The sequence below is a fragment of the Schistocerca cancellata genome, chromosome 3, assembly GCF_023864275.1.
Source record: "Schistocerca cancellata isolate TAMUIC-IGC-003103 chromosome 3, iqSchCanc2.1, whole genome shotgun sequence".
Lineage (NCBI taxonomy): Eukaryota > Metazoa > Arthropoda > Insecta > Orthoptera > Acrididae > Schistocerca > Schistocerca cancellata.
Window position 1 is genome coordinate 685234875 of NC_064628.1, and position 19776 is coordinate 685254650.

General features: G+C 38.2%; 1 protein-coding gene across 3 annotated transcripts in view; it reads right to left on the reverse strand.

Moving 5' to 3' along the window:
- Positions 1-19776, reverse strand: part of LOC126175666 (RISC-loading complex subunit tarbp2) — a 130382-nt gene that overhangs the window by 8048 nt on the left and 102558 nt on the right. For all 3 annotated transcript variants that reach the window (XM_049922579.1, XM_049922577.1, XM_049922578.1), the window contains one exon: positions 8367-8478. In XM_049922579.1, coding sequence (XP_049778536.1) covers positions 8367-8478 — 112 coding nt within the window. The remainder of the gene's footprint in view (positions 1-8366; positions 8479-19776) is intronic.

The window sequence follows — 19776 nt, forward strand, 5'->3', positions numbered from 1 at the left end:
TTGTGTGTCTATCAACCTGCCAGCACTTTTGTTTGGTAAGTCTCATCATCTTTCTTTTTAAATATAGAATGCATAATGGACATGAATGAATGCAGGTTATCAGACAGGATGCTTACGCATGGGTTACCTGTCAAGAGTCGTATCTAGACATATCAGGGATCCCATATCACTCCAACTGCACACGCCCAACACTATTACAGAGCCTCCACCAGCTTGAACAGTCCCCTGCTGCTGACATGCAGGCTCCATGGATTCATAAGATTGTCTTCATATCTGTACATGTCCATCTGCTTGACACAATTTGAAACAAAATTCATCCATACAGGCAACACGTTTCCAATTGTCAACAGTCCAATGTCAGTGCTGACTGGCGCAGGTGACGTGTAAAGGTTTGTGGCATGCAGTCATCAAGGGTACACGAATGGGCCTTCAGCTCCGAAAACCTATATCAATGATGTTTCGTTGAATGGATTGCACACTGACACTTGTTGATGGCCCAACACTGAAATCTGCAGCAATCTGTGGAAGGGTTGTACTTCTGTCACGTTGGTCCTGCTCTTGCAGGATCTTTTTCTGCCCTCAGCAATGTTGAAGATTTGATGTTTTACTGGATTCCTGATATTCATGGTACACTCATGAAATGATTGTATGGGAAAATCCCCACTTCATAGCTACCTCGGAGATTCTGTGTCCCACAACTCACGCCAACTACAACACCACGTTCAAACTCAATTAAATCTTGATAATCTGCACTGTAGCAGCAGAAACTGATCTAAAACTGCACTAAATACTTGTTATCTTATATTGGCATTGCTGACTGCAGTGCCATATTCTGTCTGTTTACATGTCTCTCTATTTGAATATGCATTCCTATACCAGTTTCTTTGGCACTTCAGAGTATAATGTAACAATATTGCGGAAATGCTGAGTCGCAGATAGGCACAACATGAAGATCGTCACAAAGCTTTCGGCCAGTAAGGCCTTCATCAACAAAGAAAACACACACACACACACACACACACACACACACACACACACACACACACACACACAAACTGCAGTCTCAGGCAACTCCAACCACACTATTACATTCCATCCAGGATTTTCGGTGTATAATGTCGTTTTTTAAAATCTTATTAAAATGTTCCCTGAAGTCATTTGTCTGCACATGCCAAGAAGTTGTCATCCTGTGGGTGATAAGGCACCGTGAAGTAACTCCTGATCACAGTCTGAAGCAAAACACTTTCACAATTCAAGTTCATTACACCTGGTGCTTCACACTTCAAAATTATGCCTTCTTCAAGATCCTACACCTTGTACAAAAGCCCTGTCGATTTCTAGATTTTCAGTAGATCAAAAAGCCTTGGTGATGGCTGGTGAGGCAGTCAGTTCACACTACTACCCACTTATTGTGATCTGTCCATTTTGGAAACCTTCATAAGAGATTAATTCCAATCTGGTGAAATGGAACTACTGTTTTATTAACTGGTCCTGGGGGTGATAGGCATTTGCTTCCCAGGTTTGAAGTCCCTACAATGGCTTACACAATGTCTGTCCTATCTGTAGAAGCCCATCCAGTAATACCTGCTTCTTATTTTATCAATGATTGCTGATTACCAGATGTCTGAGTCTAATACTACTTTTAGCAATGGCTGGCTGTAAATTAATTGGGATGATGAGACACCATTTCTGTCCCACTGGAACTTTCATACAATATTCATCTATTACTATAACTTCTCTTTTGACAGCTTCTCTATGTTATTCAGTAATGCTAGATCTTCCCTTTGTTCTGCTAAAATGTTCACTACTGAATTGATGAATATGATATCACGAGTGCTGTACAGAAAAGAGTCAACATTGTTTAATTACAAAATTCGGGAATTTACATAAGAAGGGCAACACTGGTCTGTCGCAGAATTCTAGAACATATTCTCAGTTAGAATCTGATAAATTTCCTTGAGATGCAAGAACTTCTGTTCAAAAACCAGCATGGATTTAGAAAGTATCACTCATGTGAAACTCAGTTTGTCCTTTTCTCAGACGATATCCTGTCAATCATGGATGAAGGGCAACATTTAGATTCCATATTCCTAAATTTCCGAAAAGCATTGGACATGGTGCCACACTACAGACTGTTAACTAAGGTATGAACATATGAATACGTTCCCAGATATGCGAGTGGCTTTACGACTTCTTAAAATTCTCTATATACATAAATGATCTGACAGATAAAGTAAGCAACAATCTGTGGCTGTTTGCTGATGTTGTTGTTGTTTTTGTTTTTGTTGTTTTGGGAAGGTGGTGTCTTCTTGTGACAGCAGCAGTACACAAGATGACTTGGACAAAATTTCTGGTTGGTGTGATGAATGGCAGCTTGTTCTAAATGATGTAGAAGAATGCAAGTAAAAGCAGGTGCGTACAAAAAGCAATCCCTTAATTTTTCAATGCAGCATTAGTAGTGTGCTGCTGACATTCACCCAGATTAAATACCTAGGTGTAACTTGGCAAAGTGATAGAAAAAGGAATGAGCAGTAAGGACGGTAGTAGGGAAGTCAAACGGTCAACTTTGCTTAATTGGGTGAATTTTAGGAAAGTTTGGTTCACCTGTAAAGGAGACCGTGTACAGAACACTCTTGCAACCCATTGTTCAGTACTGTTCAAGTGTTTGGGATCCTCACCAGGTTGGATTAAATGAAGACACTGAAGCCATTCAGAGGCAGACTGCTACATTTGTTACTGGTAGGTTCAATCAGCACACAAGTATTACGGAGAAACTACAAGAACTTAAATGGGAGTCACTGGAGGGAAGATGACATTCTTTTCACAGAAAACTATTGAGAAACTTCAGATAACCAGCATATGAAACTATGTGAGGAATGTTTCTGCTGCTACCAATGTAGATTTTGCATCAAGGACCACAAAGATAAGAAAAATTAGAGCTCGTATGGATGCATATATACTGTCTCTTTTTTTTCCTTTTTTTCCTCTCACATAGAACACGAAAGGAGATTATTATTATTATTATTATTATTATTATTATTATTATTATTATTAGACGCAGATGAACTGTACAGTCATTCTGTTATGTTACTATAATGGTGTATTTCTGAAGTTTCAGAGGCAATCTTGCAATCGTCCTCATGAAACCTTCAGTCTTTTCAGTCAGCATAATGAATTGTGTTTAGTAACAACAGTGAATTGTGCACCATATAAATTCGGTCAGAACTTATTCATGGCCCAAACAACAACAAAGCATTCTGGTCTTTGAGAGTACAGTACAAACTCGCCAATACAAGCATTGAAGTTCTGACTCTCTGGTTAGTCTGACCATCGCATTTCGGTGTTTGTTTACATACTTGGGCCACTGCTGTAGTCAGGTCTAGAATTGTCAATGACTCATTGTCTACAATATGGATCAGTAGGTAATTTATGGTTGCTAGGTATGACAATTTGACCAGTTTTAGTATGAAATTACTTGTTTCTAACTTGATTAATACATTTTATTGTGCACACATTTGTTTTATAAATCAGTGACAGTGTTCTTCTTCCATATTAAAGCATGTACAAGTAAATTATGGTGCCAACTAAAGATAAACATGTGACACTGCATTTACAACTGGATATTGAGTTCCTGAGTGGATCAGTACAGCTGACACTGACTGCACAACAGAAGCTTTGTGTATTAGGAAATGGCAGAATATAGCACCAAAATCAAGGTTGTCATCTGCTATGTAATGAACAGTACCCACTTTTACGTGCTGCTTAAGAACAGCATTTTTTTTTACCATGTGACTCATGTTTTAAACAGTTAAGTGCAAATTAGTTGCATGTCAATTCAATACAGTAACAAAATATGTACAAATGTTGAACTTTTACTCACAGTAATAGTATCTTACCATCTAATACAGGCACTATTGTAGATTACAGTTTCATACACGACTCTTTAGTGTGGGAATGTTTAGGTTTTGTTTTAATGTGGAACAGTTTTTCAGACAATATATGCAGTTGAAAATTATCATTGTACTCTATTGTATTGTGATGGATCAATAAAAGTGTTCCTCTGATAATCTGACCTTTTTTGCAATTCCATTGAGGACAGATTAGTGAGGTTCTACTGTATTCTGGATGCAAAACCAATCACTCTTGCAGCAACTTCCAGGATTTGCACTAGAACTGCACCCATTCCATAAACATTAGCATTAGTGTGTAGTTTTGCCTCAGTGTTCTCATCAGACAGAGCGAAGATTAGTGCATATGCGAGCACCTCCTTAAAAGGATACAGAATTATCTTTATTGCATAGAATTATCTTTATTGTTTCTATCTGCAAGAATATTTGGAGTCTTCCTGCAGCAATTCCCAGGAATCTCAAGCATGAATGTGCCTAGAAGTTGGAAAATCTGTTATAAGTCTTACTTTTACTGGATTATGATGGATTTTGTTTCCATTAGCTATACGCTCAAAGATTTTTTCTTGGGCAACATGGTGGCAGGCAGAGACTTGCGCCATGAAATTACTTCAGTATAGCTGTCAGGTGGCTTAGATGCTCTTCAAATGGCTTCAAGCAAATAACAATATCATCCACGCATGAAAGAGAAACCCATTTAAGACGTTCATTAGGCATTAAAAGCCAGCTGCAGTGTAGTGTAGACAGACCATATATCACAATTTAACTCTTAGAGGCCATTGGATGTTATAAAAGCAATCCTTTCCCAGTTAGCCTCATCAATCTCTATCTTCCAGTAGCCCATCTGAATAGTCATACAGCAGGAGTACTTTGCAGGCATCAGTTAAGTTCAAGGTGTCACATGTGTGGCAATGAGTATACCTCCTTTTTGTTTATTTTGCTCAGCTGTCATTAGCCTGCCACGCGAAAACTTTCTCCTAGATAAGGATTACAGAAGAGGACCAGGGACTCTCCAAACAGAATGATGATATCTCACAGCAACTTTTCTACTTTCTTCTGAACTACAAATTGTTGAGTACAGATATTCTTTACGAGTGTTGAGTAATGGATAGGATGATCCCCAGTGGTGATATGGTGTTTCACGTTTCGTTGACTCCACACTCGAGAATGCACCTGAAAATTGAGGCAGAATGGTCAACACACATTGTTCCTTGGTCAAGATGGAACCTACTGGCAGCTAGATAGCAGAATCCTCCAGTGTGCAATTGGTAATGGTTTACCAATGACAGTAAAGATGTGAACTTACTGAACTGGTTTGAGTGGTATTATTAAATAACTTTAAGGATAAGTTGTGGCTGTTCAAGGCAATTGGTGATTCAGTGGTCTTTTTGTTGATTGTACTAACCATGATCATTGCTGGCTTGTATATTTCTTTTGTGATTCTGAGTACTTTCCTGCACTCAACCAGAACAGGTCTTGATGGTGGGACAAATGTGGCTTCAATGAGCAACTGTTGCAGCAATTTTTTGGGAGTAGCCCCATCAATTTGAGGCTCAAATCATCTACAGTTTATGACTACTTGTGATGTTTGTTTAACTCTAATATTATGGCTGCATTCTGATAAAATGATAAATGCAAAGGCTACATTCAATCTTCAATGCTTATTCTCACAATACAGATTCCTTTTGACTGGATATATTTTGCATTTTTCGTCTTCAGCACAACTTCCTTTGAATCTTGAATTGTCTTCAGCTGGTGACAATCATCAGACATCACAGGAAATGAATCTCTGGAATTGACTAGTGCCTGGAAAGGTTGCTGATAGACATTACTTCCCAACACCATGACAACTATTGCCCATGGAGACTTTGATAAGCCTTCTTGACTAACAGAACTCTACAAAATGGGATGATTAATAATTGTACAAAGTACCTTTCATTATGACCTGTGGTTTATAAATAATCCTTCCCACACTCCTGAATGGAGGAAGTGGTTGGGTTGTTAAGAGCACTTATGCTCTTTTCAGCCATAGATTTAGGATTTTCTGTTTATGCCCCTTTTGTTTTTAGATTGGGGAAATTTGGAGTATGTTGGCAGCCAAGATTTAGAGTGTTTTAAGGCATTTTCAGAAAGCAAGAACCAACAGCAGATTAATCTCACCATTGAGAGAGATCTATGTTGACAACTGATGAAAATGCTGAAGAGCCAGAGGCCTCAGACACTTAACAATGACTATTTGGAAACAGCTGAATTTTGCTCACACCTATTCATCATATTTGGGTAAATCACATGGTGGTGAGGCAATAAATGGTTGTGAAACACCTATGTTGCAGTGAGAAGGACAACAGGAAGTTAATGTGTTTGGGAACACATATGAAGACCTTTTTAAGTGTATTTATTGGTGATGAAATGTATTTCAAATGCGATCTCTGAACAAATGGATGGAAGAGCAAAAATGGCACACTTTAAAACTCTGGAGGAAAAACAGGTAGCTGTTTGGCCAGATACCAGATGTCCAACCATTCTATAACTTGGATAGTCAAGATATCCCACAGCCAGATATTCAGCCGAACATTGTCACCGAGCGTGTTGTAATGTGCAAGTCTGAACAAGCCTGCAGGTCAGGTGCAGACTATTGGGTGGACTCAAGTAAATTCGGTCCTGTCACTCACGTATGAAGTGAGCAAATAATATAATGACTGAATGATTTAACTATTTGGCTTTCTGCAAATTATGATCACTTTCACTTGTTATTTGGTTTTATAACTGAAAATTATTTATTAATTGCAAGATAAATTATGAAAAATGTCACTTATGAAGAAAAGAAAGTCTCTCTGGGAATACTTTGATATAAAAAGTGACAATATCGAGTTTGCCAGTTTTCTGTTGTACAGAGTTCAAATTTCTCATGAAGGAGAAGGAAGAGAAATAGCTGTGTATCAAAGCCTTGGCTTGTTTTGTTTTGTACTGTTTCATTACACTGACCAACAAGGAGTTTGTCTACAGATATGATCATTAACATTCTTAAGTAAGTACCTATTCTGAATGCTCAGTTTAATTAAACTTGTGTGGGATGTGTGGATGTTTTTGTGAAAATAAGTTATAAAAAATTTATGTTAACTAAAGAGACCTAACCTACCTTAAACCCAACGAGTAAAAAATATCCCAATAAATTCAAAGCAATTTCAAATAATGACAGAACCACCTCCATGCTATGATGTCTATAGCCATCTCCGTAACAAGTTCATCTTCAATATCAACAGAAGAGCAATTCACTATGTCAGAACGATTTGAAAGGGAATTGCTTTGGGATTATATAACATGAAAGCCAAAACATATTACAATTTAATAGCTAAAATGATTGCACTAGACAACTTACCATTATCTGTTGCAGAAAGGACTAGGTTCACAAGAATTCAAGAAGTTTTACCCTAGTATAAAATGCCAGTATGTACATACATTTACCAAATAATTATTCCAGACATCTATGACAGGATTTACGAAAAAATCTAACGGTACATTTAGACACATACACAGTTTCTGTAATTTCTGATGCATATACCTGTTTGGGTAACAATACCAGCCAATGGAGTCTTATGCATTCCAGTTCTTGCTATGAAGCCTTTCCTAGGTTCTACCACTGGAGAAAACATAATGAGGGAGATTATTCATCACCGATTCCTGAGATCTGACTGAAGCAAAACACATTCACTTACTCATGACAGTGGCCCTAACAAGGTGAAAAGTGTTCCAAGTGGCTGAGTGTGAGTCTGCTAGACATTTGTGTTAATATTCAAAATGCATTGGTTCCATATGTCAACATTTTGCGATGCTTGGCCCAAAGTACCTCAGGCAGTCTGGGCCTAGCAGGAAACCAGTACACAATTGAGGTCCCACGACAATTTTCAGTGAGTTGCTAGATAACATTCATTACATCAACGTCATGGGCTTATCACTATTAGAGTCATTCAGTTAGTATTTAGCCATGAAACTGTGCATTTTGGGCCCAAATATTGTGAATTTGTGTATTAGTCTGCCACCAGAGGACTTTGTGATATGGTGCCTACGAATGAAATTTGTGTAACTGGATTGGAAATTTTGGCTTGCTTGTGACAAAGCTGACGATCAGAATGAGAGCACTGAGTGTAAATAAATATGAAGAAATCAAAAATAAAGTACTGCAGTGTGGTGTACAGTGCTGCAAATAATGACTCTGCATGGTACTCAATAGAATACTCAGCAGAATGTTATCTTACCTATACCAATGATAAAAATTCTCTCACTTAGAGCAATTTCACATTTTAAGAAACACTCAATTCCTGACGTGATTAGAAGTTGTCTTAATTTCCCAGATAACAGTTTGTTAAGTATGAAGAATAAACAAACAAATTAAAAATACAGCTGTCTCTCTAATACAATTTTCTCTCAAATTTTTCTCCACAAATACATATGAGTCCTTACCTGTGACAGATTTTTCTTCAATGTCTACATAAGTCACTTCGAACCTCTGTTCAGTTGCTATTTCTTGCAGAAATTGCCCAAAATTGAAATTTGAAGTATTCAGGGGTGTATTCTGGAAGACAAATTACACAGCATTATATGCATTTGGAATGTTAACACTTACTCACTCACTCACTCACTCAGTCACTCAGTCTCTCTCTCTCTCTCTCTCTCTCTCTCTCTCTCTCTCTCTCTCTCTCTCTCTGTATACTGAATTGTGGATACCTGAAAACTGATGGCTGACAGTTATATATTTACATATATTTAGAAACTTTGGAGGCCTTAACTTTCAGCAAAGAAAAAAAATATTAACTGTTTATGGTTAGAACCTTTTCGAAAATTTAGAGCAGTTCTGAACTGTAACTCTAAACCTGTTAACTGCCTTTTACATTAACATTCTGACATCTGAACACACCTCACCAATCCAAAAACTGCTCTCCATTCATACCTCACATCTACTTAATTCTGTATATTTTGCCACTGAAAGAAAAGATTCAATTTCCAACATGTGGCCGGTCATCTTGGTCAGTACACGAATCTCTCCAATCTGGAAGAGGTGGCAGTAATGCTGTTGGAATGAAATTCTGTCACGATCCATGGGGGCTAGCTTAGAGAAACAATTTGTGGCACTCTGGACTTACAAGTCCACGATTTAAATACTTATCATCAGTTGCACAAACTCAATATGAATGTTTAATGATCTATAGCACTGTACAAATTATGCCAGCAAAAAAATTGTCATGAAATAGGCAAGGTTCATGAACTTTCATGATGGAGGTGGAGAAGCATTGATGTCTTCCCTTCCTTTACATGTTGGGCAGGATGAAGGTTGTGCATATGTTGGGACCTGCTATATGTAGGATGTCAACTCTCAATGACTTGTATCTACAGGCTGATAGTTGTCACCATCTGGCTCAGTGTGAAGCATTGCTTCATACCTTGCTTCACAAGGCCAATGTCATCTTACAAGGGAACTTCATAAACTTGACCTCATATTTTCTCGAGGAAATAAACACAAGGTAGATATAAACCCCAGCAATCAATCCCACACGAAAATTTGGAGCATTATCCAGATACCACACATGCTGCTCTCTGAACATACAGCTTTTAAACATTAGTGTGCTCAGATTGTTGCTTCACTGCGGTAGCATAATGCCTGAACACAAAGTACTGTGCAATCAAGTGGCAACAGCAACTCCCCAAAAATGTGAAATGTGAAGAGCTAGGGAGGTGGAGGAGGGAATGATAGTATGAAATGCTACCCATATAGTTTAACTATTACAAGTTTACTTCACTTTAATAGTGGCAGCTTTACGTATCAAAGAAAATTGACACAATGAACATACCACTTCACCAGTGTCAAAACAGTATTTCGCTGGACATTCACAGTATTCTGCCCAGTCACCTGTGTAGTCGCTTTGATACCATGCGTACTGGAAGACTGCCCTAAACACTGGTGCACATAACTGTCTGTGAAGAAGTAACTGCATTTACAGGATGGTATTCCACTAACCGAAGTTTATAAACACACCCAGAAGTTGTACCAAGTTAGTAAACCTCGAGACAAACCCCTTGAACATGTGGAAGCCGAAAACATATAGTGGTTGGCAGTATTTTGTGCCACCCACTAGTATTGTCAATATGGAAACCCAAGATATTGAAGGCACTATTGTGTAGCTACGAGTCCTGTTACTGAAGGACTGCATGACTGTGATGACACCTTTTGTCCCTTTTTTCGCAACAGTTCACCCTGACATCATCTCTAAATTAAACCCATTCTGATCCATATCATAAACATTCCGTTTACCGACCGCTTCCATAACAGATTAGGTACCGGCAACAAATTTTTTCACACGCAGCAATTAGGGCTGCTTTGTTATATAGCATTTTTGTTGTTTTAGCATCGGTTATCTATCATGACAATACCATATTTCTTCTTGAAGGCATAAAAACCCACCCAGCAGATGCCTTGAAATAATTTAGGCCCACCTCCACTGCTCCTTGAATGTCCTACCCATCGTACGTTAACATCACATACCGTGAACTTATCACTCTATGCATTATTAACTTTATCTTTTGCAAGATTTTGGCAATATTTACAATGGTTTTTGATATATTTATTCCAAACATACAGATCGCTTTTCTGTTTTAATAATTTAAAGCTCTTGACAGTCTTGTTAGATAGATTCTCTTTCTTTCCATTTTTCCAAAATGGCCTATTGCATACAGGGCTATTACAAATGATTGAAGCGATTTCATAAATTCACTGTAGCTCCATTCATTGACATATGGTCACGACACACTACAGATACGTAGAAAAACTCATAAAGTTTTGTTCGGCTGAAGCCGCACTTCAGGTTTCTGCCGCCAGAGCGCTCGAGAGCGCAGTGAGAGAAAATGGCGACAGGAGCCGAGAAAGCGTATGTCGTGCTGGAAATGCACTCACATCAGTCAGTCAAACAGTGCAACGACACTTCAGGACGAAGTTCAACGAAGATCCACCAACTGCTAACTCCATTCGGCGATGGTATGCACAGTTTAAAGCTTCTGGGTGCCTCTGTAAGGGGAAATCAACGGGTCGGCCTGCAGTGAGCGAAGAAACGGTTGAACGCGTGCGGGCAAGTTTCACGCGTAGCCCGCGGAAGTCGACGAATAAAGCAAGCAGGGAGCTAAACGTACCACAGCCGACAGTTTGGAAAATCTTACGGAAAAGGCTAAAGCAGAAGCCTTACCGTTTACAATTGCTACAAGCCCTGACACCCGTGACAAAGTCAAACGCTTTGAATTTTCGGCGCGGTTGCAACAGCTCCTGGAAGAGGATGCGTTCAGTGCGAAACTTGTTTTCAGTGATGAAGCAACATTTTTTCTTAATGGTGAAGTGAACAGACACAATGTGCGAATCTGGGCGGTAGAGAATCCTCACACATTCGTGCAGCAAATTCGCAATTCACCAAAAGTTAACGTGTTTTGTGCAATCTCACGGTTTAAAGTTTACGGCCCCTTTTTCTTCTGCGAAAAAAAACGTTACAGGACACGTTTATCTGGACATGCTGGAAAATTGGCTCATGCCACAACTGGAGACCGACAGTGCCGACTTCATCTTTCAACAGGATGGTGCTCCACCGCACTTCCATCATGATGTTCGGCATTTCTTAAACAGGAGATTGGAAAACCGATGGATCGGTTGTGGTGGAGATCATGATCAGCAATTCATGTCATGGCCTCCACGCTCTCCCGACTTAACCCCATGCGATTTCTTTCTGTGGGGTTATTTGAAAGATTCAGTGTTTAAACCTCCTGTACGAAGAAACGTGCCAGAACTGCGAGCTCGCATCAACGATGCTTTCGAACTCATTGATGGGGACATGCTGCGCCGAGTGTGGGAGGAACTTGATTATCGGCTTGATGTCTGCCGAATCACTAAAGGGGCACATATCGAATATTTGTGAACGCCTAAAAAAAACTTTTTGAGTTTTTGTATGTGTGTGCAAAGCATTGTGAAAATATCTCAAATAATAAAGTTATTGTAGAGCTGTGAAATCACTTCAATCATTTGTAATAACCCTGTATATTCCTCAGTTACAGACAGTTACAGACACATTTTACATCATCAAAGCATAATTGCTGTCATCATCCTCTTATACACATGCACCAAACATCAACCCACTAATTTCTTCTATATCTTGCACATCTTCATCCATGAAAAAGTCTGCGATATCTGCAACGAAGTTGAAAGATACAAGGAAAAGCATAAAGAAAGTGTCATGTGCTTTTGTTTACTGTGTGTAGAAGTCTGTTCAATAACCGTAATTATTTATGCTTACTGGTCATGACTTTCAAGAGTTCTAGTTGACATTTAATCATTGCAGTCTAGCCATCATTCCATAACGCTCCCAAAGGTGTCCCACAACAGCTGTGGCTTCACTGACATCATGAACGTAAACCTGTTACTGAATTCCACACACCAGCACTTCGCGTTTGGCATTATGGGGTCGCAGTGAAGCGGGGCGCGTTACAAACAACCCAAGTGTACCAATGTTAAAAAGTTGTACGTCAGAAAGGCTATACATGCACAGTATCTGCATAATAGCTCGGATTTTCATGTGAGATTGACTGCTGGCGTTGATATCTAGCTCATGTGTTTTTTTCCTCAAGGCAACACAAGGTTGAGTTGTTGATGTTCCCTTGTCAGACCATAAAAGTTTGTCAGCTGAGCTAGCCCATCTCAAAGTCATCTTTCAGAATGGTTATTAGTGACAGACAGATAAGATGTGTATCATGCTACTATCGAACTGTGCACCATGAGAGTGATGATAATACCAATGTAGCACCAAAGTCTACAACCTTTTTGACTTAAGCACGAAGCATTTCCAACAATACTGTTTGTATTTTGCAGAATTATGAAGTGAGCGTGTTTTTTGGCCACTATCTTAGATCAGGAATCTTTTAGGATCTGTGAAGAGTGATCTCTGTATGAGGTGGCTCTCTACCGTATTCCTCGCAGTTGTGGAATGTCTTGTATTGCTCACATCATCAGGACCATGGAGGAATGAGGTACTCGTATTGAGCATAAGTGTCTCACACACACTTAGAACACCCGTGCAAATCTGCTATTACAAAATACTGCCTTGGAACCAGTTGTCCCACTAAATACAACAACATGGAGATTGTGGCACACATTTCTGGATATTGTGATAATGTTTTTAAGAAAGCAGTTGAAATTAAATTAGCAAGTGACTTTATAAATAGAGATGGAGGTTTTTGCTTAAATTCTGCAGAGAATCCTGCTCTCGCCTTTGTCAAAAAAACAGAGCAACAGAGTTAGCATTTCCTTGCCCATTGGTTGTTAATATTGCCAATCAGTAACTACTGATGTCAGTCTCCGTATGGTGCTAATGTTTAGAGAGAGAGAGAGAGAGAGAGAGAGAGAGAGAGAGAGAGAGAGAGAGAGTGTGTGTGTGTGTGTGTGTGTGTGTGTGTGTGTGTGTTTCCTGATTATGTGCTCCATACTGAGGTTTTAAATTTGCATTCTTGCCTCAAAATTGACAGGGTGTGCAGCATCTCTCGAAATATTGGTGGGTGTCGAAGACGTCAGACGTCACCCACATGCATTTCGGTAAGTTATCCGAAGGTTCGTGAAGTCCAATAATAAATAACGATATAGCCAACATCCTCATCTGCCATTATTCAAGCCTGCGGACTTTCTAATCACTTTCTGCATCACAACAGATTTTAAATCAAAAGTATGCACTACTCCTTTATCATAAATTTGTAATAGGGGGTCATAAATTATTAGACGAGAAAATTTTAAATGGAATACTGACAGTAGGGAGTGCATAGAAATTCCAAGTATTTTTATTAAAATTTCATGAATTTAAATTTTATTCCTTATACAGAGTATTACTGGTCTTAAGTTTCTTAGTACTCAATTAGCACAGTTGGAATACTTTAGGCAAATAATGTTTGTTTTGGCAACTGTTGACCTCTACTGTCCAACAATATTTTAACTCAATCTAACAACTGAATCACTAATTTTGTATTTTTTATATAAAAAAAATACATTTACACTACCAATGGCTCCCATTATGTGCATCTGCCAATTTGTAAGACAATTTAAACTTCACTTAGAAAAAAATAATTAAGTGCGTCAGGTCTGTGCCCAAGTCTTAATTTTACATGTGGGCAATACAAAACACAAAATTCAAATCCTTTTTCTCTGAATGAGAACACTACACAAACTGAGGATTTAAAGCCCTCAACTCCATACAGCACCTACAGCATAAGGTTAGTGTTACTCTCTCCAGACCCTATTCCCTATTCTGAATGTGGCAAACACAAAGTGTGAAGGTAGTGCATGTTACAAATATGTAGCACACAATTGAGTAAAGTTCATTTTAAAGGTAGTTATAGAAGTGAATTGATAGCAAGTGGAACATTCATATATTTTATCCCAATTACATTATTTACATACAGTAGTGGTAAAAGATATTCCAAACTTCGTCGTGACAGAAAACATCCCTAACCTAACCTATTAAAATGGTTGCAGAATAATTTTGCTCTTCTCTGAAATGAAGAAGAAATCTCCCCACAATTTCTACTATTTTACACCTTCAACAGCATAGTTAATAGTAATATCTACCTCAATGCTCTCTCTAATTGTCCTGCATGTGTACAATAGTTATCATGCAAAATATTTATTTACATTCTGCAACAAAGATAGCACCACATCTGTAACTTATGGATATTAAATGCAACCAAGCATTACACAATTTCATTCATACTTCTTTCCTTGATTTTCAAACTCAACAGTCCTCACAATATTTCTTCTAACATCTACCAATGTCACGGCAGTGGGAGTATGGAAACTCTAGAACAAATTAAATCAATCTCGCAACCTGAAAGGAGAAAGCAGCACAGAGAGGGAAAGGAAGGGGCACAACAGAGCTGAATCATTATGACCGACTGCTTGAAGCCCACACTTGCAACAAAGAAAGTTCTTCACTGGTAGTGGTGATACCAACGTTCCAATGGAAAAAGTCTCATATTATTTGAAAACAACAGTCCTGAGATAAGCACACATTATGGGAACAATCACAATTTCAACTAACAATAACTTTTTTACAGTTTCTAAGCTCATAAAAATGTGCCTATACAATTTTGCGTATGATGCTACACAAAAATGATTCCTGACAGCAAATCACACTCAAGACACAAAATTAACCCATGATGATTAGATGATCACAAGCTCAAGCTGCTGTATGTGATAATTGATAATTCACCTTTTATTCAAAAGAAAAAATGGAACAATGCTTCACTGTTAAATATCAGGTATGTGGGAATACATTCATCTTCTACTTTACCGGGATTTGAATTCAAGAGTCTATATTTATCTATACTTCTCCAATTCCCAGTTTGTACATTGCAATGGCTTGATTTATGTAAACTACAAACAATTCTCTCCCACATTCTCCTTACTTTCGTCAGAACTCTGGGGTCTTCCATTTACACATTCTATTAGTATAGAATGTCCTGCCTACAAGACCACTACTTTCCTTTAACTGGACACTACACTAATAAGAAAACAGTGTATATTTTACATAAATGTAATTTTCCTGCACTGTCACCACTGTGAAAACTCTGACTCCACATATTGTGTCAATATAAAAACTCGAAAAAGTTCCCATTACTATTTATGTATCAGCCATTGTTATGTATATACTGCAATATTAAGCTACAACTCTCTGAAGACAGACGAATACTAACAAATTCTAAAATTAAAGCTGCCTCCAATCTGAATGCTGTTTGAACACAGCTATTATATCCGGTATGCCATTATCTTCCTCCAACCTTGAACTGACTTATCCATCCAGTTATACAAAGCCAAACTTTAACAAGGAATCTGAACGAAGATGTAACTTAGTATTCTTCACATACACAAATAATTACCAGAGATAAAATATGTGATAGGTGAGTGAAAGAAGAGGGGGAAAGAGAGTGTCTAGGACCAAGCAAGAACAAACTATCCTTCAAATATGTTGTCTAATATTTGTCTGCTGAGCCACCCAGCTGCACAAACCAACGTTACCAAAGTCATATTCCTTTACATAACCATTACTTACAGAAAATTTTGATTGACAATAACTACTTCAATCACGAAATGAATCAGAGGTAGGTGTGTGTGTGTGTGTGTGTGTGTGTGTGTGTGTGTGTGTGTGTGTGTGTGTGTGACCATCTCTTGAGATTGTGCAGGCACTGGGCTTTCCACTTACTATTTAGTAGGCCTAGGGTGTATTACTACATGTACCTGGATTCAATGAGCTCCACTGATTGCACAGTCAACTGCCATAGGCAAGAAGATGCTGGAGACAGGGGTTGCTGTGAACTATCACAGATTATAATAGTGGATATATGAGAAACAGTGCAAAAAATTATTTATCAATTCCTTGCTGGAAAGCGACATGTGAGCAGATGTTTCAGAGCCGTCTCGTCATTAAGGAGCACTGAAGTAATTGCCCCAATTGTACACCTCTTATCACTGCATGTCACAGTATGCATAAACATAGAAAGCATTCACCTAGACTAATGAGATATGGTACATGTAATTACAGGCTAACAGTGTGATACAAGCGCATAAAAAGCCATCTAAGGTGATGCGTCATCATGCATGCCAACCAGGCACGGTTCTGAGAGTTTATGGAGGTGTTCTTCTGGAAGGAGTATATATGTAGAGTAAAATTTGGCTCCGATATTTCATCAACTCTCACTGGTGAATGGTATAGGAACCTACCATCCAATCATTTGCATCTCAATAGCCCTCAGGCAGCGAGCAACTTTGTAAAACAATGCACAACTTCATCACTATGTCAGAACAGTTTGAAAAAGAAGGGAAGGAAAGAAAATTAGGGTTGAACAGCCTATTGCCATCGAAGTCTTTAGAACTGGAGAACAAGCTTGGCTTCTGAAATGTAATTAACCATGTCCTGTAAATGGAACTATTCTGGCATTTGCTATAAGCAATTGGGGGAAACCATGCAAACCTAAATGTAGCTGGCCGAATGAGGATCTGTACGACTGTCATCCTGAAACTTTGTCCAATACCTTACCACAGTGCTGCCACGCTTGGTGAGAACAGTGTGAAGAACACATATTGCACTAATTATAAGTATTAATTTTTTATCTCCTACAAAAATCATGTAACAATTCTGAAATCACATATGGTATACATACGTCTGTCGTGTATACAAGCATGGAAAAAATCTGTTCCAAATTTTGTTTAGGCCCAGTTTTAATTTATTCTTGAAATAGGCAGAGTTTTTGCACCCAAAAGTTTCCTACTTGATGGCAATGCTTTGTGCAGCAGAAGTGGAAACACAGTGACAGCAAACCAGCCCTCTAACTGTTAGATGCCAACTAATTGCAATCAGATACATGTACTCAGGTATAATTCAATTCCTCGGGAGGTACATAACTATGTTCACCTGCTGCAACATATTCTATTGTGTAAGCTATAGTTCATTCTTAGAAATATTTTATCAACAAATACAAGTAACAGAAACAGTAGTTTCAGTACTAACCCAAATTTTCACTAATTTCAAATTTATGTCTAACCAGTTGAATTGCTGCACTTCATACAACATGCCCCTTGTATCTTCCAGATCTGGCTGGAGGTATCTCTAACGAGCAATGCCTAAATCCAAATACTGAAGTGTTTCATGTAAACGAGAACAAGAAATTACCTTGTTCACAGAGCAATAAACACAATGCATACCAGTCAACAGAAAATTGAAGGGAAATTTTTCCCATCAATAAACCAAAAGTAAAGAAACAAAAAATCATTTTTCACGAGGTAACTACCCCACTACACAAATATAACACACTGTGGTACACGTGAAGCTGGTAAATGGTATTTACCTGAGTATGCTAGGGCAATGGAGAAATTTGGTACTGATGGTTTGATGCTATGGTGCCACTTTTGCTTATTTGGACCAAGAAATAGTTTCAGTCAAAACCAAAAGGAACACACTTTGGACAACAGAATGCTTCAAAAACTGCAAAAACAGGTTGATAACTTTTTTCTTCTATATGCCTTGATAATACTCCTGTTTACAATGCAAGAACAATTTTATCACATTTGCTAGTCTGAACTGCTCAAATACCAACTGTGAATCCAATCAAATACCCTTCAGAAAGGCTAGAGCAATAATTGCATGCCAAAGCAATCTTTAATAGAAGCTAGCAACAAATATTCAGTATTGTTCTGCAAGAATGAATATTGCACATTCAGTAACTATAAAAAATGGGACTACACACATTTAATTACGTGGGTGACACCTGTGATGCTAACAAACAGAACTGTTTGTCAGGAGACTTCTGGCCACATGGTATGTCACACTTCCAGAGAATACAGTTCAAAGAATTTTAAGATCCAGATCAGAACATGTGACACTTGCTTTCACTAAGAGAAATCTGTCACTGATCTAGACAGAGTGACCAATTTCAAGATCTTTTTTAGCATAAAACACAATCTGCCACATTAGTGTTTACATGCAAGGGCCTTGTACACCAAATGCTCAAAGGCAAGTCATTTCTATGAATTCAATCTTCAATTTTGTCCTCCTTGGAAAGTACACCTATCCTCCATTTTTTTTTTTCATTTGCAGATTGTGTTTGTTACTTACAATGTAAGTATCTGTAGACCTTTATTGTGATTACTGACCACTTTGTTCATTCCTGTTTTACATTTGCCAATTCTGAGAACCAAAAAAATAAGTACTTCTATTTTTCCAAATTTTTATTTATTAAAAGCCATTTCCTGAATTAGCACATTACATCCCCAATGAAGATCCATATATTCGCATGTGTACAAAGGTGATGAATACCATCAATGGCAACTCTCAAGCTCCAGAAAAATCTCTTATGGTGCAATTTGTACACATCCAAACACATGCAAAATACTTCCAATAATGAAGAAGTACCCATAGCAAAATGAGCAACTAACATTGTGCACCTAGGAAAAGCTATCAAGGAAATGGAAGCTAATTCAAACCACATTTCAATAAACCTCTTTATCAACAGACAGGAAAGCATTATTGAAACTATAATAAAAAAGATAATGAAAAGTTGGCACCTATCACAAAATATCATGAGACTTGGCATTTTCCCTGTTGCTGTACAAAAATGTCACTAAGTGCTGCAGCTTACTAATATATTGTTAAATATTTGTAATTTAATTTTGAAATTGGATCTTTACTTTCTTCAAGGATTTACCTTAAAAAGACCATTAATTTTCATGTATATAAAGAAAGGATGACATAAATGTGACATCACATGAAAATACGATAACAGTTTTATCTCTGATATCATATTTCCCAATACTTTTGCACAAAAAAATTGTACACAAAAGTGATGCATTTTGAAGAGACTAACCAAAACCACAAAATATGAATCATAGTTGGTTGGTTGGTTGTTTGGGGAAGGAGACCAGACAGCGTGGTCATCGGTCTCATCGGATTAGGGAAGGATGGGGAAGGAAGTCGGCCGTGCCCTTTCAGAGGAACCATCCCGGCATTTGCCTGGAGTGATTTAGGGAAATCACGGAAAACCTAAATCAGGATGGCCGGACCCGGGATTGAACCGTCGTCCTCCCGAATGCGAGTCCAGTGTCTAACCACTGCGCCACCTCGCTCGGTTGAATCACAGTTCTCATGCACTATATTCGAACTGCTTTAAGTCCATTTTAAACTGACTTATGCTAATTTATTAGCACAATTGATGTAACAAATGAAGAAATTTGTCTTATAGTTTGGGTCATATTGCATTTTAGGATGATGATGATGATGATGATGATGACGACGACGACTGTATCTTGTAC